This window comes from Stegostoma tigrinum, chromosome 37, assembly GCF_030684315.1.
Source record: "Stegostoma tigrinum isolate sSteTig4 chromosome 37, sSteTig4.hap1, whole genome shotgun sequence".
Classification (NCBI taxonomy): Eukaryota; Metazoa; Chordata; class Chondrichthyes; order Orectolobiformes; family Stegostomatidae; genus Stegostoma; species Stegostoma tigrinum.
In genome coordinates this window covers 15,343,397-15,367,746 of record NC_081390.1, presented here as the reverse complement: position 1 = coordinate 15,367,746, position 24,350 = coordinate 15,343,397, and the positions used below count along the sequence as shown (strand labels likewise).

The window sequence follows — 24,350 nt, the reverse complement described above, 5'->3', positions numbered from 1 at the left end:
CCCTCGTTTAGGGCAAAGGTGACCATGAATATAAAGGTTGAATCAAATTCAGTTGAGCTCACAAATGGAATTGGATTGGGCTTCCCACTGCAAGCAGAGTGTATGAAAGCAGTTAATGTCTCAGTATGGTAATTACAGTTCAGATTTTGGATTTTCCCTCGGGCGTAGCTGATTACTTTATTACAAGAGTCATGTTCATATACCAAACAACAGTCGCCTTGTCATGGTAATGGCTGCTCAGAAAATTCGCATCATCTGTTCTCATGGGGTTAATGAGATTTAAACAAGGAGGGGTTGTTATTGTCGACTAATGATGCAGTGCCACGAGGAAGTGATGATCAATGAATGCAGATGTTCTAATGAGATTTAGGAATCGCCTAAAAATCTTCACTTGACACATAGGTTTTGCCTAGAGACTCAATTATCCTGTTTTCTAGTTTAAATTAAAGAGACCTCATTATTCACACTCTCATGTCCTTGCTAGTGTTAGATGGATAATGCTATCCAATTCTCTTTAATTAAACCCTATGATAATCAATATGTCCTCTTGTATATTGTTGCTCAAATTAATCCATGTTAACGTTACTGTAAATACAGCTGTTTTATGGAATCATGTTAGAAAGGAGCAAAATATCATTAAACAGATGTAAAGTTTTAAAATGTAGGCACTAGAACTGATACTTTAAAAATGCCAAATTGATTCATCACACCTTGCCAGAGATTCTTCATTCAACTGATGTAGTTTCTTTGCTGAACATCCAAAATATTCCGTTAGATAACCTGCTTCAGAACTGTAGACTCCTTAGATTTACCTCTAAATTATTTTACTGCTATATTTAATGACCTGGATTTTGCAGTTGTAATGATCGTAAAACTGCAGCATTCACTGTAATTATCAGTGTGAAACTGATGGCAATTTCTGGCGTTAGCAAATGCATAGTTAAATGCGGAAATCAGAAACTACTGTCAGTGATTTCCGCCTTTTCCATCAGGAACGCTATTGAAGTCCCAGCAGGTGAAAATTAATCATAATCACACAAATTCTACTTTTACATGCGGCTTCTCCTTAAAAGTCCTTGAAATGTTACATCTTGTTCAATACATGCGAATGGAGTTTTAACAAAATATCAAATTCGTGATTACTTCTAAACAAACTCTCTAGCCCTGAAAAGCTAATTTGATATCTGTTGAATGTCAAATAACCGCATTATGAAAGAAATATTCTCTAGTTTTTGATAACCTTTTTAAAGCTTTACGACATTTAACTTTTTATTTTAACCTCATTTGTAAGTCCCGGTATTGACGTTGTCCTCTTTAAAGCTATTAAAAAGTGAAGGGTGATCAGTGCTTTTAACTTCTTGATTTTGAAATAAGGAATAATTCTTAAATGTGACTGGCTGGTTAAGCTGCTTGATTATATCACTGATACTAGAGGCAATTGATCCTCATGAGCTGATGTTGCAATATAAGTAACATTGGGACAGGTGAAACCCCTGCCACAAAAAACACTCAGTCACAAGGTTAACAATAAGCATTACGCTTGTATCTGATCATGACTTTGGGTTATTATCTTTGTTTATCATAAACCGTGATATGACAGCTGAGGACGGGAGATCAGCTACCCTTCTTTTAACCCTGCCTCAGTGAGTTATAATAAATATCTTCTTAAATGCTTGGCTGTCCCACTTCAATTACAATATAATCAGCTAGATCAAAACGAAGTTGAATTCTGAGGTTTTCTTGAGTAGAAGTATGAACAATTACATGGCATCGGAACTGAAGTAGGCCATTGAGCCCATTGAACCTTGCCCATCATTCTAGCTCATGATGATCTGTTCCACATTGCCATTTTCCTGCATTATTTCTATATACTTTAATGTCATTAGTCTCCAGAAACCTATCGATTTCTGACTTGAACATGCTCGATGGTTAAACTTTCACAGCCCTATGGGACAAAGAATGCCCACGATTCATCACCCTCTGAGTAAAGAAATCCCTCCTCGTTCCAGTCTTAAATGGTTGACTTCATCCTGAAATTATGTTTTGTGGTTCTAGAGTCACCAGCCAAGAAAACCATCCTATCCACATCCACCACACCTAATGCTGTTTGAATCGGAAAACCTTGCATTCTTCAAAACTGTAGATGATACAGACCAAGTTTCCTCAAGCTCTCCTCGTTAATCTGGCAGACATCCATTGAGTGCCCTCCATGACAAGTATATCTTTCTTTAGCTAAGGAGACTAAAACTGTACACAAACACCAAGTGAGTTTTCACCAAGGCACTATACAACTGCAGGAAGAGATCTTTATTTCTGTGTTCCAATCCCCTCAAAATGAAAGCCACTTTATTGTTTGCCATTCTAATTACTCGCAGCACCTCATGCTAGCTTTTGATGACTTATGGACAAAGACATGCAAGTCCTTTCGCACATCTGCATTTGCCAGCATTTCACCATTTAAGAAATATTCAGCCTTCTTGTTTTTGTTTCGTATCAAAATGAGTAACTTCACACTTATTTACATTATATTCCATCTGCCATTTTTCGGCCATTCATTTAGCTTATCCAAGTCCTCTTGAAGCTTACTTGAAAACTGTCACAACTATATACTCCTCTGATGTGGTGTCATCAGCAAACAATTGGTCACATATCCAAATCCGACTAGTTGTGGATCCAGCATTGATGCTTGCAGTACCCCATGAGTAACAGTCTGCCATCCTGAGAATGATTCACCTATTTCTGCTCTCTGCTTTCTATCTGTTAACCAATTCTCCATCCATATTTGAGTTTTTACCCCTGTCCCATGCACTGTAATTTTATTTACTAACCCACAGTGTGGAACCTGATCAAAAGTCTTCTGAAAATCCAAATGCACTGCATCTGCGAGTTTCCTTTGCTCAGATTTAAGTCCATAGTTTCAGAATTAATTATGTCCCCTTCAGTTATAATGTAAAATTCACTGCTTCCCAAAGGCTCCTTTACATAGTTATTAATTTGCCCTTTCCCATTACACAAGACCAAATCCAAATTTCCAAATCCGTAATTGGCTTTGAGTATGCTTTGACAAAACCCCATCTCATACACTCTCCAGGAATTTTTCATCCACGGCTTTAGTACTGACTTGGTTAACCCAGTCTTTATGCAACTATTTTTATCTACTAAGAAATAATAAAAATATAAATCAAACACACGTGCAAAAATGGGTAATTTGTTTTAAAAAGAGGCAGTGTTTGGTTTAGACAGGAAGAATAGCTGACAGTTTTTACAATAATCCTCAGAGTCTTTGAAGTGTTAGATTTTTAACTTGAGGTCAATCGTTTAATTGTGGATTTGCATTTTGAAAAGAACATGAACAAAAAAGGAGTACAGCACGGGAACAGGCCCTTCAGGCCTCCAAGCCTCTGCCGATCATCATAGCCTGACTAAACTGAAAAAACAAACCTTCTGCCCTTATTCGATCCGTATCCCTCTATTCCCTCCCTATTCATGTAACCATCCAGATGTCTCTTAAATGTTGCAAATGGGCCTGCTTCCACCAACACCTCTGGCAGCACATTCTAGTTTCCTTTCACTCTCTGTGTGAAAAACATTTCTTGCTCATGTCCCTTAAACTTTTGCCCTCTCACCTTGAATCTGTGCCCCCTTGTAATTAACACTTCAACCCTGGGAAAAAGCCTTTCACTGTCCACTCTATCAATACCTCTGATAATTTTGTAGACCTCTGTCAGCCGCCATCTTTCCAGCGAAAACAATCCTAGTCTTTTTAACCATTCCACGAGCCAACGCCTTTGAGACGAGGCAACATCCTGGTGAACCTTCTCTGCGCTTTCTGCAAAACTTCCACATTCTTCTGGTAATTTGGCAATCAGAACTGTACACAATACTCCACATGCGGCCTAACAAGGGTTTTATGTAGCTGTAACGGTTTAGATTTAGACATTTCTTGTTAAATAGCTGTTGTCCCAAGTTGCTTTATTCACAGGCATTGATGAAATATTGAGAGAGATGGGGCTTGCAATGTCCTTGTTGTTTTCAATTCAGATTTCTTTTTCTTTATGCTTTACAGCTTGAAAGCTGCTGCCTAAAATACAGTTTCCTTGTGGATTCTGGTGTCTGGCATCATTTTTGACCAAACCAAATGATTTACTGGTGACTTTGATTTCAGTGTGTACTTTCAGAAAAGAGCAGTTCAACCAGGAGATCTAAATCTGAGTTCAATGCCTTTGGTAATGAAGTTAATTTTGGCTCAGACTGATGCTTATTTACTGATAGTTTAATGAACTTGGCACAAACTGTTCAGGTAGCCAGGACAACCATTTTAGGTCAGTATTTGTCTTTTTTGTAAAATGTCTGTTTAATCCAAGAAGGTCTCAGGTATTAAAATCAGTTGATGGAAGTTATTATCATTCACCCATGTTTACCATTACTATACCATGAAATAATGTGAAATGTATCTATTCTTTCACAACTAATAAAATATTAAATTATGACTACACATATTTACTTTTGCATTATGTTATGTTGCTTTAAGTTTAGAAGGTTAAGAGGCCATCAAATTGAAGTGTTTAAGATAACAAGATAAATCAATAGGCAGAAAGAGAAAGAGATAGAGAAAAGATCATTTCTCTGGTAGGGGCAGAATCCTAAAATTATAGTTACGTTTGATGAAATGAGAAAGATCTTTTTCATACAAGACGTAATGGACGTGTAAAATGTTATCTTCCAAAAAGTTGCTGATGTTTTGGTCTATTGAAATTTTCAAACATAAGATTGACAGATATTTGGTAAAGGAATAAAGGAATGTGTGTCAAAGTAAATGGAGCTGAGATGATGATTGACCTTGAGGGTTTGAATGGCCTGCTTTTGTTACAATGTACTTTAACACAGTAGTCATCTTAAAGACTTTAAAACAGTCAATGATGGTTAAAATTTCAGCATGTGTAATAATTATGATCGACTTCCAGTTTAAGTTGATGATTAATTGTCCATTGAGTTTTATTTCTATTTCCTTTGAGTTAATTTTATTCTGTACAAAATGAAAACTTGTGTGGGTTCAGCTGTAAACATTACATTAATGACATAAGTCTTAAATTATAAATTTAATTTAAGCTGATTTTTCTTCATAGTTGGGTTCAATATTTATTGCTTAATTAATAATGATTGTACAACTAATAAAAATTGATTTTCAATTTTTTTTTCTTGGTACATGTAATAAAAAGGCTGCAATTAGGAGCACAAAGTGATGGATGATAGGAGCAGAGTGGGAAATATCTTCTGCTTGACACTTAGTGTGTTAATTGACAAGCAATGTTAACGTACATGATCAGAAATTATATGGATCATCCTTTTATCTTTTAAATCATTCTCTGTTAAAAAAGTAGTTGCGGCTTGTTCAGCATTTCTGACAGGCTACCTGTTTGTAAAAACTATGTGCAGTCGTCTGGGCTGTGAACAAAAATGTACAAACAAAATGAATCAGTTATTTCAGGGTGGTATAATAAGTATAGTCCCAACTTGATGTACACCTGGTTTTGACTTGATAGTCTAATAATACTGCCTGGCCTTGAGGTTGATTCTTCACACTCTCCAGTCATCATTATTGATGAAATATGCTTTATGTGGCTCTGAGTCAAAATAATGTTTTATTCTCAATTGATCTGCAAAAGCCGTTTCCTATAACTTAACAAAACTTGGATAATATATTTTGGAGAATTGACAGTGCAAAGTATTTGCAGTTCCTGAATATACCACTTCACGGTCCTGATTCTCACCCTCATACCACCTTTCGTGATACTGCGTACCAACCTCCCCCACCTATGATGTCATCCAATTTGAGTCATAGTCCTAAAACATGGAAACAGACCCTTTGGTCCAACTAATCCATGCTGATCATGTTCCCAAACTAAACAAGTCCCATTTGCCTGCGTTTGGCCGATATCGCTCCAAACCTTTCCTATTCAAGTACTTATCCAAATGTCTTCTAAATGCTGTAACTGTACCTGCATCCACCACTTTCTCTCGCAGTTCCTTCCACATATGAACCATTCTTCTGTGTTTAAGAAAAAAGTTGTCCCTGATATTCTTTTTAAATCTTGGTCCTCTCACCTTAAAAATATGCCTCCTAGTTTTGAACTCCCTCACTCAAGGGAAAAGACCATTGCCTTTCACCTTATCTCTGCCCCTCATGATTTTACAAACCTCTACAAGGTTACGCCTCGACCTCCTAAGCTCCAGTGAAAAAAATCCCAAATGTCTAGCCTATTTTTATAACCCAGGCCGTCCATTCCCAACAACTTCCTGGTTAATCTTTTTGGAACCTTCTTCAATTTAATAATATCCTTCCTATAGCAGAACAACTAGAACCATGCACAGTACTCCAGAAGAGGCCTCTCCAGCATCCTGTACAACTTCAACATGACATCCAAACTCCTGTACTCAAAGGTCTGAGCATTGAAGGCTATTTCTACCAGCTCTGGATAGGCAACTGGAATAGTTTGAACATCCACATCTGTACAGTTACAATCATGTTACTAAATGGAGCAGGAGTTGACTTAAATCCTTCTTGATTCCTGCTTCTCCAACTGATCACTTTTGTAACTCTGTACAGAATTCATATGAGATCAGAATGATTCCCTCATGTTGGAAACTTGGACAATTGTCAGAGTGTGTTTCTGAAATGGTTTTATCTGCCAGAGTTGTAATCGCGAGGTGACGGCTCTTTATCTTCCATATACAGGCTGTGTTTTGTGAAGCTTAAGCTGCTATTGTTAGCCATAGAATACAAATCGGACACAAGGGAAAGCAGGTGAGTACCACAGCCTTTCTCGTAACTTGTGAATATTAATTTTATAGCTCTTCTAAATGGAAAAAAATGGTCAAGAGAACACTAAAAGTTGTCAAAAATATTCAGTTATTGATACAAACTGAGCATTTTCTAACCCCATTTCACACTGAACAACTAGAGTTTAAAGCTGATTAAAAATTACTTTGCCATATTGGTTGCAAAGTCGATGGTGGAGTTGAAGACAGACTAAAATGGAGCTGCACAACTGAAATGAGTACTGTGATGTCTAATTCTCCTGATGTCTCACTCTGTGAGAAATTAGTTCTTTTCATGGCACGTCAATAAAGCATCGTACCCATGAGTACTTTAAGTAATGTTAACCAAGACGACATCAAATATCTAAGCATTTCTTCTAATCTCACTGAATGTTAAATTTATTGTCATTATCAGTATTGTCCTACATGGTTTACTTGTTACCCCAGCTCTCTCACTTGTATGAACTGATACACAACAGGTGGCTCTTAAATCAGTTACATTTTTCACAAAAAAAATCACTACCAATCTGCCTACATCTTTTGAAAAGCCTGCCAAATCTATCTTTAAAATAGTCAATAAATTCTATGTGGAAGGTAAACTAACTATATTGCTTGCTCACCAATGACATTCTGTTTATTTTGTACTATGGAGAGAAATAAATCCCTACAAGAGGAAGGAACGTGTAAGGAGATGAGAATAGATCATGGCTCCATTTGGGAAAGAGGAATATGAAAGGAGTAATAATAGAAAGTAATATATTTTAGTATTGCAGCCAATAAAATCTGTAGTTCCATACTGGGGCTGATCTGAGTTATTTGTCAATAGGATTAGAAGACAGTCAATGAGACAGAAAATAAGACACCTACCTTAATGGGTGAGTTTGTTGACTACTCAGCCTTAGAGCTCCCTGCAGCCTCTAATGTTACAGATGCATGAATTACATTTCCTAATCAGCCTGTTCAGAGATGTTATTACACACCTCTGGAGCAGGTAGGATTTGAACCCAGGTCTCGTGACTGAGAAGTGAGGGCACAACATCTGTGCCACAAGAGCCATAATAGGTGCTGGTGCATGTAGACTTTTCAACCAGCCTGTTCCAACACACATCTGGGTCAGGTGGAACTTGAAAATAGGCCTCCCGGCTCAGAGGTAGGGACACTTGCACTGTGCCACAAGACCCATTACAAGTGTGAGTACTTTCTTCCTCTCTAATCAACCTGTTCAAAGATATTATTGCACACCTCTGAAGCAGGTCGGAGTTGACTGTAGCCCAGAGGTAAGGATGCTACTACTGCCACAAGAACCAGGTTTCCCATTTAACCATTTTTGCTACTCAACCTGTTCCGAGAACCAATTACATATCTCTGGAGCAGGTAGGACTTTACCAGGGCCTCCCAGTCCAGGGATAGTGACACCACCACTGCATGACAACAGATCCGAAATAATTTCTAACTGACCTATTCAGAGTGCTTCTGACACATCTACAGAGCAGGTAGAACTTGGACTCAGAGGTTGGGACATTACCACTTTGCCACAAGCTCAGACAATTAATAGCCACCAAAAGAACTGCAGATGTTGGAACTCAAAATGAAGACAGAAATTGCTGGAAAAGCTCAGCAGGGTCTGGTAGCATCTGTAGAGAGAAAGCAGACAGAACATTCCAGGCCCAGAACTGAGGAACAAAATGTTAACTCTGATTTCTCTCCACAGTTGCTGCCAGATCTGCTAACTTTTCCCAGCAATTTCTGTTTTTGTTTGTAATTAAGAGCCACCAATTGTTTCTTCTTAGCCTTAAGTAAAGACATTAACCAATTTAATAGTGTGATTTACCAGACATTAACATTATTTCCAGTGGGAATAGCATGACCTTTCTGAAAGTACACAGTTAGTAAAACATGTTCATCAATAAAATTATCTTGATGGAGTTGAGCAAGGTTAATTATTGATGTTTAACATCCTTCTGATTTAGCATAATTTTAATTGGAACTGTCCTTACTTTTCAAAGCTACTTCCTATACATAGTCATTTAGTCCCCGCTGGCACCTTGATTGATGGTAATGTGCCATCAAGACATTGATAGCTTTGCAAGCTTTGTGGTGTATGCGTGATTGGAAAAGTCTTGCTCAGCAGCACACACTATTTGAATGGGGTAATGGTCACTGTGAGAGACAACATGTATGTGCTTTGTGAATTCACTCCATCCCATCTAATGCCAGTCTTAACCATACAAAAGTCAGTCCAGGCATACTTCACCTAACATTAGATTGGAACTGGGAACAAGGAATGATGCATCTCATAAGGTGAATGCATTTCAGTATATAGCTGCCCTTAAGTGTGAAAAGGGATAAATGGTGCTGATTTAAACTCATTAACACAGTGGAATCCACTTAATGGAAGCAGCTTCATGTTAAGAAAACTGTTCTTTAATCCACTTATTTGCATTAAGCAAACATTATTGATTCAGTGCTAATCCCAATTAGCCGTAATATGCACTGTAGATTCTCAAAGAACTAAGATTACATACCCATTCACAGCTGAGGATATGTATTAGGTGCTAAAGTACAGACAATCAGTTGAATAGCTCCTTCAAATTGGGAATATTGCCTGGCAGCGACCGATTATGTAAAACTGGTTGAAATAAATTGCTGGCTGTATGTCATTTCTTAAACACTACCCAAAGTGTGTTAAACTGTGCTGAAACAAACTGAAAAGAACAGGTCAGTTAAATCAGTATTGTCGTTTAGGCTAAGGACCAAGATAGCTTCTATTCCCAAGGCTTCAAAGGCAGTAGGTGAGGCCAAACTAGCATTTCATATTCATGTTAGATCCAATTTTCTGCAAGAAGGGTCATTAAAGGTCTGTATGTTACAGTTCTTAAGCAGTTATATTCATTGAATAGACAGAATATTAGGCTGAATGTACTTAACACTGTAATTCCTGTCACTGCCAGTAATGAAAGGTTCACAATGCTCAAGTAAATGCAATCTTTATTATCAAAAGATAATCTCAAAGATATCCAATTGAAGAACTTTATACCTTTCTAGAATAGTATTGCTTGGTATTTGTACTGGTAACTGATCTTAATTTCATTTAAATGTGATATTAACCTTCTACTCAATACTGCATACATCAGACACCAGTAAGACATAATGAACTGCTCACATGAAAAACTATGTATCAACCAACTCTAATTAGCAAGTCTAATTAGCCTCTCACTGTCATTATATGTGTCCAATGTTATATGCCAGCTTAATGTAAAATACATTTCCTGTCCACTGTCTTCCATTAAAACATGATTGATTGGTTCTGTGTTATAGAAACTTTTACGAAGTATAAATTTGAAGTAATTATGTTAAAAAAAGCATCTTAGGGCACTTTTTTAAGGAAAATGTTGGGGAAGCACAGCAGCTCATCCAACTAAAAGAGGCAAGGTAGTTTAATGGGGTAACAAGGTGTAGAATTGGATGAACACAGCAGGCCAAGCAGCATCAGAGGAGCAGGAAAACTGATGTTTTGGGCCTGGACCTTTTTTCAGAAAATTTTCTGGTAACACCTTGTTATTTAAGGTACTTTAATATACAGGTTGGATGTATAGTTTTAACCAGGCAATTATAGTGAAAGGTCACGTTAGTAATCACGGTTCCTCTTTCAGGTGCCGATCAAGCTGCTGAGCATTTCCAGTATCTCCTGTTTTTTGATTCGTTGGTTATTTTTCTTCAAAGTTTGCAGAAGATTTTAACAAAAGTGAATAATTATGTTGTTTAATTTGAGAGCACATAGAGAACACTCAAAACGCAGCCTTGACTCATTGAAGTGAGAGAAAAGATGAGGAAACTTGATTAGCTATTTGATGGCAAGGTTTATTAAAACTCGCAACCATCATGGGCACTGACTAGCCAAATAAGTCCATGGCACACTACATAAATTTTGCAAAGTAGCATAGTAAATGACTAACAAAAATGGAGATTGATGGAAAAACTCAGCAGGTCTGGCAGCATCTGTGGAAAGAAATCTGAGTTAATGTTTCGGGTCAAGTGACCCTTCCTCAGAGCAGTGAACGACCAAGACTCGTGTCAATATCTGTTGGAGTGCATAATTCTTTCACGCCACAGAGAAAATACTATAAAGTTCAAACTTTGTGTTTTTGTTACTAGGTTTCCTTTTTGCATTTTGTCACATTCATGTTCTGAAATAAACAAAACTATTTGTTTGTCTTGTGTTTGCCAAGTTGGAATGTTTCCTTTGTTTTTGTTGCAAGTGGTTTGTTCCGACTATGGTGGTTCATTGAATTGTTTTCTTGTTGTTTACAGAGGTGCCAAGCGGTAAAGCTCTCTTCATTTGCTTTCCAACTAATCTGAACTTTCCCTTTAATTCTTTAAGCCTTTCAGCTTTGGGACGTATTTCTTAGAGAGCTTATTCCTTTTTTTCTGTCATCAAATCAGCAAGGTGATGTGAAAATGCATCAAATAGTTAACATTTATCCTTTTTTTAAAAAAAAAGTTTCTTGTCCTTGTACTAATTTCTTTGCAAGAAAAACTGATACTGACATATATTTTTCCAAATGGCCCTTCATTCTCTGCTGTCTCACAGATTGTGTCTTGAATTGTTCCCTATTAAAACCTTGCTGGCATAAAGTTTTATTCCTCCCCATCCCCCATGATGATGTAATATAAATGTCAGTCAGCCAAGATGTTATTATGCTGTCTGGTTGTCAACGTCTTCAACTGATGTCTTACCCATTGTCTGTCCTCAGATTTTTGTACAGTACTTAATGTTGTTTGTGGATTCATTGAAATGAAAGGGAAAAATGAATAGGCAAAAATTTGATTCATTAGCTAATTAATGAGTCTGTTTTTTTTAGCAATGATAATTTTAATATGCCCTTGATGGTAACTGATCACATTCAGTGTTTACACAGTCACATCACTAAATATGAAAATATTTTTTTCAGAAGCAGTTTTTGTGATTCCTTTACAGTTTTTCTTGTTTCAGCAAGCTTGCAGATTGTCTCCTAGCCCACTATAAAAGACAGGCCCTTGTCATTTGAGCCCCTCTCTCACCCCTGTTTGTTTGAAATTGAGTGACATATTAATGCATGGAGTAAATTAATATTTTTGGCAGTATCTTTTTGCCCAAAGATACCAATTTTAATCTTTGATTTTTTTTCATGATTTTTGTTTATTCAAGTGGCATTCAATTGCTGACCCAACGAGCTTAGTAGCTACTTGCTTATTCTCTATTTTTTGTCCCATGAATTCCCGTTCTTCTCCCTATCCTACTCACCTCTTTCCTTTGTCTGACTCCAAGCTTGTGTGCAGTCATATATGTACAACAAAAGTAAGAGGGCTTCCAATGCCATTCAGTTACCTAGCAGTTAACTGCAATCATATGTGTTTTGCAGTGGTTGTACCTCTACTTTTGGAGGAGTTGTTCTGTGTGTGTTTGTGGTGAAAGCATGTCATTGCCACATTTAACTAAACTCTATTCTGTACAAATATAAATTTGCTTCCTGGGATTATTCCTTTATTTTTCTTGTTAAAATTTAATCTGTTAATACGTCATTCTTGCACCGTATGAATAGTTTGCTGATACATAGAAATCTATACTGAGACTTGGTTTTTATTAATTTATAATCTAATTAGAATGCCAATTGAAAATTAGATTGAATCTGATGTCTGCAGAATTCTGATTTCTATTCATAAGGAATGAAACACTTATGAGACGGGCACACATACCAGTGTGCAATGTATACGTGCGATGGTCTAAATGAAAAAGACAAGTATTTTAACAGCTCCATTCAACCCAGCAATACAAATTATGGCAGGATAAAGATTCAGATACTTTGTATAAATGATAACCCAAAAATGTGTTTTGTTTTTACTACATGGATATTGTGCATCACTTGGTATTATTGATAAATTTCATTATAAATCCAAGAGGCACAAATCATTTTCCTGAAGCAGCTTTTACACATTCCAATGTGTCCGATTTAAAATGCATAATTCTCTTTTTCCTCTTTGAGAAACTACAGAGCATCCTTTAATGTAATATTCTTCGATACGTCTACCAACAGTGCTAGAAAGAAGGCTCAAATGCATTTGAATAGCAAAAACATTAACTGTAAAGTACATTTTAAAACAAAAATCTATTAGAAGCGCTAATAATAAACTGGATGCCATGAGTTGAACATATCTGGACTCAAACTTTCGAAACCACTTCATGAACTAGGCAATTAGAACACGTGGTCGTCATTACAAGCTGGGCTATTTCCCAACAGTTGGAGGCCAGCCCAAATAAGTCCCATATTGAAGTATCGTCTATTGTGTCAAACACTTTGAGATCTTTCAACAATGTGATAAAATGTTACATAAATAAAAGTTTTCTTTTTTAGTTGCTGTGAAATTAGTCTGTTTAGAATAAATCACCAGCTCCCTGAAGTCGGAAGATATTCACAGCTTCCCAACAATTTAGGGCTTGCACAGTAGAGAATTCAATGTGTTTTATACTAGAAGTGAAACAATAGATTTTAACAAATGTGGAAAAACAAGTACATGAGAAATGCCACATAAGCAGCTACATGAAGTTTGGAGGTGGTTTGCAGTTGGTTGGGAATAAATGGTGAAGAAAAATTTATCAGAAGCTCCAATCACATAGAAAGTTTATGCGTTAAATAATTTGCTTAATAACAAATCAAAGACTGTTAAGCCAAGTAGGAAAGTAATTTGGTGAGAAAAAATGGAAATGTGTTAAACAAACATGGAAGTGGCTAGGAATATAAAAACTGCATACAAGAAAATGGTGAAATTTAAAATGAAAGATCAATGTACTGAAGAACAAAAAAATCCAGAAAACTCATTAGCTTTGATGCTCGTTGATCTGTACTGTTTCATATTTTCTCTATATTTGGGATAAATGAAATTTGACTTAAAAGCAGAATCAGCATTCCATTTAGAAATATTATTGCAATAAACGATGTTAGCAGGTTTACTCTGAGCTGTTTTTTATTATTCAGAAAGGAAAGTGAGGGGCTAAGGTCCATTGTGCAGGGTTCCAGAAATACTTAAAACAGTAGGAGGCAATGATAATGTAAATCAAAGGAATAGCATCTATTTGATGAATGATTCTAAGAACAAGGCAGAGGGAATTTGAAGAGTTATTTTTTTAAATAGAACCGAAATGCCTGGTTTTCTCCTCAGTATATTGAAGAATCCTTGTAGAATTTACCTGTATCTATGAAAGGAGATGCTGGCACAATTCCAGCAAACCAAGAGGTGAGAATTTGGCCCTATCAATGACACTTGTAAATCACCAACTGCAAGGAATTCATCCCTGGAAGCAATTTAGGTCTTGGTGTGCTGTATTTGTGAAGGACCCTTATCTTGAGTGTGCTTTCTCTATTGCTACTTTTCTTTTTCATGTTTTGTTTTCCTTCTTGTCTACCAGTAATCAAAACCTTTGAATATGAAAGTAGAACTATATAAATTCAAGTAGTGTGAAAGTACCCAGAAGAAAGAGCTGGATATATATTGTGAACAATTGGGATTAAAGTAAGATTTGTTTAAATATAGATTGGGATTCTTCTCGATAACACATACCAGCCATCTCTTTCCTTTGGATCAACTACCTAATTCAGCTTACAGCTGTGCTGTGCAATAGTTATCAGTTTGATGTGTAAAAGAATTATGACTTACTTTAAGCTGTTGATAAGCTGCAATTCAATAATGATATTACACAGAGGACACATTGTTTTGCAATCACAGGGGAACTAACAAAACTAGTGAAACTTTTTTGCTTGCCAGTGCAGCAACTGTCCTGGTAAATTATTTATAAAGCTTTACTTTAAGGATTCAGGTCTAAATTTCCGTCCATACGTGGTGGTCACTCAGTGAAGAATCTTGTCCATTTCACCAGAATATTGCCGTAAAAATCTTTTCTGCCTAAGTAATATTGTTTGGTTCAAATATAACTGTTTCGTCTGTCAGATGCTCCCATCCAATTTCTAAACCATTTTACCAGAAGTTATTCAAGTGGCAAATTTCTGACCACAGCATATATTATCAGAGGTAACACTCGATAAAAACTAGAGGAGATTTCACATAAAGTCATGCCTTTCTCTTAACCAGCTCAAGAGTAATGGGAGAGAGCTTGACGACGGGGTTTCTTGGGAACTTGTCAGTTGGGGAACATCTCATCACAACAGCAAGAGGAAGCTGAACCCTAATCAAAATAGAACCAAAAATATGTCAAATTGGAACAAATAGGTCTGCAGTTAAAAAAAACCCACTACTTCTCCATAGCAGTAAAGCAGCAGTTACAAATCAAAAAAACATTCACCCTGAAAATTGACCTTTAAACTCCTTTTCCGAAGTCGGTTTGGATAGTGTGATTAGCAATGTACTACATCACCCGGACTAAATTTAATAGCCTGAGATTTGCTTTGTTATCAAAGACTTTCAACTGTGCGAAAATGAGATTTGTTTAAGGGTGTTTTTAAGCAGATGGTGCTTCGCTTATCTTAATATTGTGGGTCTGATAAACAAGCTCCTTTCAGCATTAATCGAATCGTTTACAGTCATCTGTCGGAATGTATGTACTTAAAGTGCAGATCATGTAAGAAGGTTTTCTAATTGCAGTGGCAATGTTTGCACCATTTCCCTTTGATTCACATACCATCAAGACAATGCTTTTCTTCAGCAGCAGGTAACAGAAATTTGGTGTTTTCTGTTTTCACTGAGTAGCATACTAATCAACCCTGGAAACCACATCAAGATCCATGAAGGCACATTGGGATTCTTCATTGCAAGTGATGCCAAAGAAGTGAAAAGGTAATTGTTTGACTGAGATCCATGGAAAATGAAAGCAATTGTAACCTGTTTCCAGTTAATGGTGAAATACATCAAACAATAAATGCTTCTATATCTTTATTTTTATGGAAGGGTGAGATACCAAGACCAGCCTGAGAATATTATTATTTGTGTTCCAGCAATGCAACTTATTTTATATGTGAACAAAGCATTTTCATAATTTATGTTTTTTTAAATATATAGTTTGGTATTATTTCAATAATGTTCTTTAACATTCAGGTTGTAAAAGGATGAATGTAAGTGTGAGCCCTCCAAACTGAATTTAAAATGCCTGGGAGCTTTGTAGCTGTCATGGCAAGCAAGATGGCCAAGTTCAATTGTCTGCTCATAATGTTGCTCAGATATCATTATACCTGCTACTTAATCTGTCTTTGTCAAAACCACTACTGTCAGCTTTGGAAGGAGTGAAACACAGTGCTGGATATAATCCCTTGAGAAGATGTTCTAAGACAGTGGCACTCTGATCAGTTGACTGTCTTTGTGGAACTCCATGGCTCTCAGGTTGCTGGCTAGTAATAGAAGTGTGACAATTAGTGCCAGTCAGAATTTGTACAGAGGCAGGATGGGATATGTTAACTTACAAAAAAAAACCAAAACACTTTCATTTTGAAGTGAGATATCAGAAAACCAGTGAGCTTCATTACTTAATTGGAAAGGGATAGAATTATATTCATGCAACAACTAATACCAGATTTTCCACAGAGAATCTAGTGAGTTATCTAAGACCACTTGGTCTCTTATGATAGGTCAAGATAAAGAGCAAAGCTCATTCTACTCAAGTCTGACAATGTGAATTGTCTCAGTGTCAAAAACACAAGAATTAGGAGCAGGAGCAGGAGTTGACCAGAGGTGCTGTTGAGCTAGCTCTGCCCTTTGATATGATCATGGCCAATTGTCAGTTTCAACTCCAGTTCCTGCCCACTAACCATATCAATTGATTCCCTGAGAAGTCAAGGAAATCTGTTACAGCTTTAAAAGTATTCAGTGATAGAGTGTCCATTATTCTAGGGTAGTGTATTATGGAAATTCTTAATCCTTTCAGGAAAGTAATTTTTTTTATTCATTCATGAGATATGGATGACATTTGCTGGGCTAGCATTAATAGTCTGTCTGAAACTGCCTGTGAGAATGTGGTGGTGAGCTGCCTTCTTTAACTGTTGCAGCCTGTTAGGAAAGGAGTGCGAGGATTTTGACCCAGTGACAAAGGAACGTGAGCAGTTTGGAGAAAAACCTGCAGGTAGTGCTGTTCCCATGTGCCTGCTGCCTGACACTTTAGATGGTAGTGGTTATGAGTATGGAAGTTGCACTCTATGGAACCTAGGTGAATTTCTGCTATGCATCTTGTAGATGGTACTCACTGCTGCTCCTGTGTCATTATAAGTTTTGGGTGGATGTTCATGTTTGTGAATGTGGTGGCAGTCAAATGGGCTACTTTGTCCTGGATGATGTCAAACAACTTAAGAGTTGTTGGAGCTGCAGTCATGCAAACTAATGGGGATTTGTATCCTGTAGATGGTGGACAGCTTCTGCAGACAGGAGAAGAGTTATTCACTGCAGAGATTCTTCTGATCTGCTCTTGTAGCCATAGTGTTGATATATCTAGTCCAGTTCAGTTTCAAATCTGTGGTAACTTCAGGATGCTGTTAGTAGGGATTTCTGTAATATTGATGCCATTGAATGGCAAGGGGCAATGGTTAGATTCCTTCTTGATGGAGATGGTCATTGCCTGGCACATTTGCAAGTGCAAATGCTACTTGGCAGTTGTCAGCAAAAGCCTTGATATTGTCCAGATCTTGCTGCATTTGGACATGGGGTGCATCAGGATCTGAGGAGTTGTGAGTGGAGCTGAACATTGCAAAGTCATCAGCACTGCATACTTGTGATGAAGGGAAGATCACCGATGAAGTAGCTGAAGATTATTGGGCCAACGACACACAGAAATTCTAGCAGCCGTGTTCTGGAGTTGAGATGACTGACCACCAACAACTACCAACTTCCCTTGTGCTTGGTAATAAGACCAACTATCAGTGAGATTTGTCCTGGTCCCAGTTGACTTTAGTTTTGGCTGGGCTCCTTGACACCACAGTCTGTCAAGTACAGTGTTTATGTTAAGGACAATGTCTCTCATCTCTCGTCTGGAGTTTAGATCTTCTGTCCATGTTTGAAGCAAGGCTATAACAAGGTCAGGAACTTAATGTCCCTAGCAGTGCCAGGTTATTGCTGAACAGGGGTTGCTTGATACCACTGTTGATGCCAGCTTCCATCACTTCACTAATGATCAAGTGGAGACTAATTGGGCAGTAATTGGCCAAGTTAGATTTGTCCTGCTTTATATGTATGAGACATATCTGGACAACCTTCACTTTTGTAAGTGGAATAGCTTGGCTACGGGTGTGGGAAGTTCTGGAGCACATGTCTTCAGGACATTTGCTGTAATGTTGTCAGGGCCCATAGCCTTTGCAGCATCCAGCGCTTTCAGCTATCGCTCAACATCATACCATTTGAATCAAAACCACTGAAGACCCTCAAGATTAGGTGATCTCTGGAGATTATGATGGATCATCCACATCTAGCTGAAGATTGTTTCGGATGCTTCAGCTTTACCTTTTGCCACTGAAGTGGGCTTCCCCATCATTGAGGATGGGGATATTTATGGAGCTTCCCCTCCAATGAGTTGTTTACTTGTCCACCACCATTTACAACAAGATGTGGCATGACTGCAGTGCCTGCCTCTGATCTGTTGGCTGTGGAATCACTTAGCCCTCTGTTATATGTGGTTTTTGGAATGCAAGTACTCCAATGTTGCAGCTTCACCAGGGAGACAGTTCATTTTCTTAGAAATGCCTGGTGCTGCTCCTGGCTCATACTCCTGTGCTTTTCATTGAACTGAGGTTGATTGCCCTGGCTAATTGTTGTAGTGGAGTGGAGGATGTGCTGGGTGGTACGGCTTTTGATTATGTTATCGTACAGTTCTACTGCTGCCAATGATTCCGAGCACCTTGTATATACACAGTCTTGAATTGCTAGGTCTGTTGAAGGCCTATCGCATTTGTCAATGTGAAGACATGGTGTGGTAGATGCATCAGTGGGCAGGCATATTGATGAGCATAAAGTAGAATGTTTTTACTTTTTATTAATTTCTTTGTTATCTACTAAGCTACCAGTTTAGCAGCTGTGTCCTATGTCCTTCTCGACTCAACTGCCTTGGTCAGTATTAGTGATGTTGACCTACTCTTGGTGATGGACATTGATGTCATTGATACAGAGTACACTCTGCTCCTTGACACCCTCAGTGTTTCCTCCACATTATGTTTAGTGTGAAGAGGCACTGATTTAATAGCTGATACGGTATTGTGGTAGATAATAATCAGTGAGAGGTTTCCTTTGCTATGTTCAGTCTGATGCTGTGGACTTCATGGGCTTCAGAGTCAATAATGAGAACTCCTAGGGTAACTGCCAGTGGGATAGACATAGTTAGGGATGGTGATGGTGTTGTCTGGGACATGGTCTCTCATGTATGATGCCATGAGTATGACCATGTCAGGCTATTGCTTGACTATCTGTGAGTCAGATTTGTCCAGACTTTAACACAGTCCCCCAGACATTAGTTAGGAGGACTTTGCAGGGTTGACACAATTAGAACTGTGCGATAACATAATCAAAAGCCATACCACCCAGAACACCCTCCACTCCACTACAACAATTAGCCAGGGAAATCAACCTCAGTTCAATGAAAAGCACAGGAGTATGAGCCAGGAGCAGCACCAGGTTGTGTTGTTTCTGGTAGACCATCCATTTTCATTCCTTTCACTGATTTCCTCTGTCACTTCCTAAATTATCGGCCCTTTTCCTGAGTCTGGCCTATGTTTTGGATCTTGTGATAAGAGGAAACAATCTCTCAGCATCCACCCCATGATGCCCATCCATAATCCTGTATGTTTCAATGAGATCACCTCTCATTTCTCTCAACTTCAGAGAATATAGGTCTGATATTAAGCCTATGCCATTTAGCACAGCACTAAATCCCAAGTTTGGTGAAAAACTAAGAACTGAGTGAAATCTACAGATTGGCCTTTCATGCTGTTCTTCTTTTTCTACCTTCCAAGGAAAGAGGAATTCAGGACTGTATTCTAGCAAAGCTGTAATACTTGTTAATACCTGTTCTGATGCATCAACCTTCCATTAAAGATTTGGTAGTAATCCATTCACCCACTGAACTGGACTTAGTTAAATGATGCAGCAACTATTTAGCTACGAGTAATTTTGTTCAACACGGATTTTGCTGCAATAGTTAAACTAGTTCTGAAATATGGAATACAAGTTCAACCAGAGACTGATCGCCCATGAACTCCCCTCAAAAGATCTTGCTGGATTGTGCTTGCCTGTACATAAGCAGATGCAAATCACTTATTCATAGGCAGTTTAAACAGATAAGGGGTATTGAATTATCTGAATATCCCACTATGTTCCTCAGTAGCATATCTTACACTGCCTGGTGTGAATGCACAAGAGTTCAAGGTTTGGGTTGTTAAAATAAATTGTTAACATTACGCACAGAAGGTAATCATACAAATGATTTGAATGCAATTTTCAATGCAAATTAGAGGAGTGCAGTTGCTTAAAAGCAAACTGATTTTCTTTCAAAATGATCATAAATCATTATGATTGACAAGCAGAAAGCCACTGCTTTCATTCTTTGATGATCTGGAAGTGGTCACACCATTCAGATTGTGCATTTGCAGTTTTAACTTATTCAAAGTCAATTACAGAAAGTTAAAATGGAGCCAATAATTTCAAATCAGAGTTGAAGTAACCCCTTTGGTTGTTACTCAACTATTTGTGACAATTAAACAGCAAGATGGGTCAAATAAGCGTTTCCAAAGGCAAATCCTGATTGGCCTGATTTCTTCCAGCAAGGAAAACAAAATCCAAAATTCATCCAGAGGGAAACTAAGTTTAAAATAAACAACAACAAGAAAAGATAAATACTATTGTTTCAAAAGCCAGAAAGTATCTCTCTTACTCTGTGGTCCTAAAAACAGAAGACCACCGCCTATGAAATCAGTCTAAACTCATGCTAACTAGTTCTTGCTTATGGGCAGTATTTAGTCCTATGGACTTCTGCTTATGAGAAATTGGATGACTGGAAACTGAAGTGGCTACTAATCATTTTGTATTGGCCCCGTAACTTGAAGACTCGTTTATTCCCCAGATATTACTCTCATGTTGATGATTATGCTCTATGGCTGTATGACTCTATCTGTCAGTTTGCCCTTTGAAGTTTCTTTTTTGGGTTTAAGCTCAGAATCGGTGATGGCAAAGAAAGGACCTTCAATCCTGTAATCCAATGTCCTGTGGTCAGCTCAACAGAATGGGTTCTGGGAATAATACCTAGCAATTGCCTGTTTGGATTATGTAACTTTGAGTGCTGTCCTAGACCTCAGTCAAGACAAGTGACTAATTCATGGGGAATTATTTCCAATTCTTTTTAATGGGCCTCAACTTTATGTGAAGAAAGACATCTTCTAATTTACAAATTATACATTTTGTGAAATGGAGGTACTTATTTGAGACAGCTTAAAATGCAAATCATGCATTAGAAATACTTAAAAAAAGACTGGAATGCATCTAGAGAACAGGAGAAAGCTGCTAAATTATGCCTTTTCTTACCTGATACTTCGGTGATGAAAGAACTCTTCTCTTCACCGACTCTAATTCTGGTCAGTGTAGTGGAGTTGACAGTGGTCTCTTGCTCTCACCAGCTTTCCTGGTGAGAGCAATGTCCTCTCCATAGAAGACCAACACATCTTGTGCCACTCAGGCTGTTAACAACCGTATGTGGGCCTGCGTCCTCGTCATGGATCCCAGGAATGAATGTCCCACCTATCCACAGCTCTTGCCTAATCGAAGGGCCTGCTGCTCTTCCAAATTAGACAGTTCCAATGGACAGGCAGTGGCTGCTGCATGTACTACACGCACCCAATATATTGGTAGCAGGAAGGGGACAGTTGTAAAGGGGAATTGATAGTAAGGGTAGTTGGGTAACTTGCATCAGACCTTCCCCCATACATTTTAAAGGCTTCAATTTTCAGCAGAAGGGAAAGGCATCCCCACCTATGAACTTAATTGGGTTGGAGGCAGGAACCCATCAGGAACTCCTTCCAACACTTGTACACCCTGTTAAATGGCTCCTACCACCTGCTGTGGGGAGGGTGGAAGACTCCATCCTAAAATTTCTGCACAATGACACCCTGGCTAGCTACAGCATTGACCTGCATGTCAAAGTTGCTGCAAATTGCTAGTGAACTGATAATCTTACTGGAAGTGGCCATCAATTGGCTGATGTGGGAAAATGTGCAGTTGAAAGTGATCCAGCGGTGGAATTCTAAGGTCAGGATTACATCACTGCAATCAAAACTTCACTGTGCATTCAGTATCACTGGGAAAGCAATGTGTCCCCCTCCTTAGCTTTGATATCACTCACTTGCATGTAGCAGGAGCATGCATTACTATAATGTTGTTGACAATGTAAAATCTACCAAGCACTTGACAGGAGCATTATTAGATCCCACTTGACACTGAAGCACATAAGATGACATTAGGACACATGGCTCAAAGCTCAGTCAAAGAAATTCATTTTAGGGGGCATCTTAAAGGATCATAGGGAGATATGAGCCCTTACACAGCCATAAAGCAATGAAAGACTCCTCTGTTGAGTTCAGTCATAATGTGGTTGCTTGGTGGATATGGACCCGTAATAGAACACTGCCACTGCCAAGAAGACAATTATGGCGAGTGTTAGACCTATAAGCTTTGGGGCTGGAGGAAGTTGTCTTCTATTGTAAATTTTGGTGTGAAACATGTTGATTAGGGAGAATAATTTAAGATTCTGATTTATAAATCTTTTCAAGTCTTAGCCCTGTAACATTCTGTTATCCTACAAGCTTCTTCAACTGTTTCACTCATCCACTTCTGCTGTCTTGCCTTGCGCATCCCCTACTTTAATCACTCTGCCACTGAGGACCACGCTTTCAATTGTTTTTGTCTTAAACACAACTCCTCAACCACCCCCTCTCTCTGTCTCTCTCCCTCTCTCTCTCAAAGTTACCATTTAAATTCTACATGTTGGATCAAGCCTTGGACCATCTGTTCAAATCAGGCGAGCTACAACAAATAAGCAGGAAAGTTATTAGAACCTTATATTTATCATGAGAGAAATTTAGTACAAAATTGGGCAGGTCATATTTTAGTTATGTGGGGCACAGCATTGGTCACCTTATTAATGAAGAATATAAAAGTATTGGAGGTGGTTCAGAGATTTACTAGACAAATGTCCAGTATGAGGATATTGTCTTATGAAGAAAGATTAGGTAGGATAAGCTCGTGTCTGCTGGAGTATAGAACAATAAAAGGTGACTTTGTCAAAACATGGAAGACATCTAAAGCATGTTGACAGGGTAGATGTGAGGTGGATGTTTTCTGTTATGGGAGAATCCAGAATTAAGGGCCACTATTTAAAAATCAAGGGTCACCCATTTCAAACAGATGAGGTGAATATTATTCTCTTGGTCATGAGTTTTTAGAGTTCTCTTCCTGAAAAGGCGATGGAAGCAAAATCCTTTAATATTTTTAAGGCAGGGTGTTTGGTTGTTGTTAGGTAATGGGGTGAAAGGTTAACTGGGGTGGGTGGGACTGAGCTTTTGATGTTTCAATAAGATCATGAGTGAAGCGATTGTATGTCGAAGCAAGGAACTGAATGGCTTCACCTTGCTCCGAATTTTTATGTTCACACATAAATATATCCTGTGTGCTTGATGTCAAGCTTTGTTTGATAATTCTGCAGTGAAAGGAGTATTTTACTTTGTTGAAGGTGCTCAATAAACAGATAAATTGATTGATAGAGAGAACTTTACTCTGTATCTATAGTTGACCTAATAAATGCTGATGTTGGATGCCAGGCAAAAACTTCTCCATTCCCAGAATTTAGTATCCCACACACTTACAAGTAGAAAAATTTCACGAACAAAAGCATTTTACAAGAAGAACAATGGTGATTGAAGCCTTAGGGCTGTAATTTATGAAAAGAGGCTGTCCAAACTGAATTTGTCATTGGAGAAGTTAGTTCAGGAAAGGATCCAGATCTTTAAAATGCTGATAGCCGTGGATAATACAGATGTAAGCAGGTTATTTAACTTGGACGTGAGTGTAGAACTACAGGAAATGAGAACAAAATTAATAAGCCTCAGGCAGGACTTGAGATTAGAATGTTCTTTCCCCCACAGAGCAGTGTAGATATTGGAACAGACTCTTAGCAAAAACAGTTCAGGCTGTGCTGATTAACTCCTTTAAGAGGAGCAGCTACATATCTGGTTAAAGGTAGAACTGAAGAATATAATGATACATGCAGCCAGAGATGATCAATGACTTTCGGAAACACAATAGTTCTTGTGACACCGACGCCATGGAAACGTCATTGGTTGGAGGCAGCTGGTCAAAATTGAATAATGGGCCTTGTTAGGCTAGATTGATATTCTGGAGTTTCAGTCAATTACCTTAGGGGGTCAGGGAGAAATTTCACACAACTTTTTCTCTGGAGATTAAATATGTTGGGTAGAGTCCACGATAACACAAAGTGTGCATGGCTGTGAAAGAAGCGGGATTGATGA

At 38.1% G+C, this 24,350-nt stretch overlaps 1 protein-coding gene across 11 annotated transcripts in view; it reads left to right on the top strand.

Moving 5' to 3' along the window:
• The window catches only part of kcnma1a (potassium large conductance calcium-activated channel, subfamily M, alpha member 1a), an 828,270-nt gene that overhangs the window by 653,353 nt on the left and 150,567 nt on the right, over nt 1-24,350 (top strand). For all 11 annotated transcript variants that reach the window (XM_059640355.1, XM_059640354.1, XM_059640351.1 and 8 more), the window contains exons 16-17: nt 6,737-6,805; nt 15,559-15,645. In XM_059640355.1, coding sequence (XP_059496338.1) covers nt 6,737-6,805; nt 15,559-15,645 — 156 coding nt within the window. The remainder of the gene's footprint in view (nt 1-6,736; nt 6,806-15,558; nt 15,646-24,350) is intronic.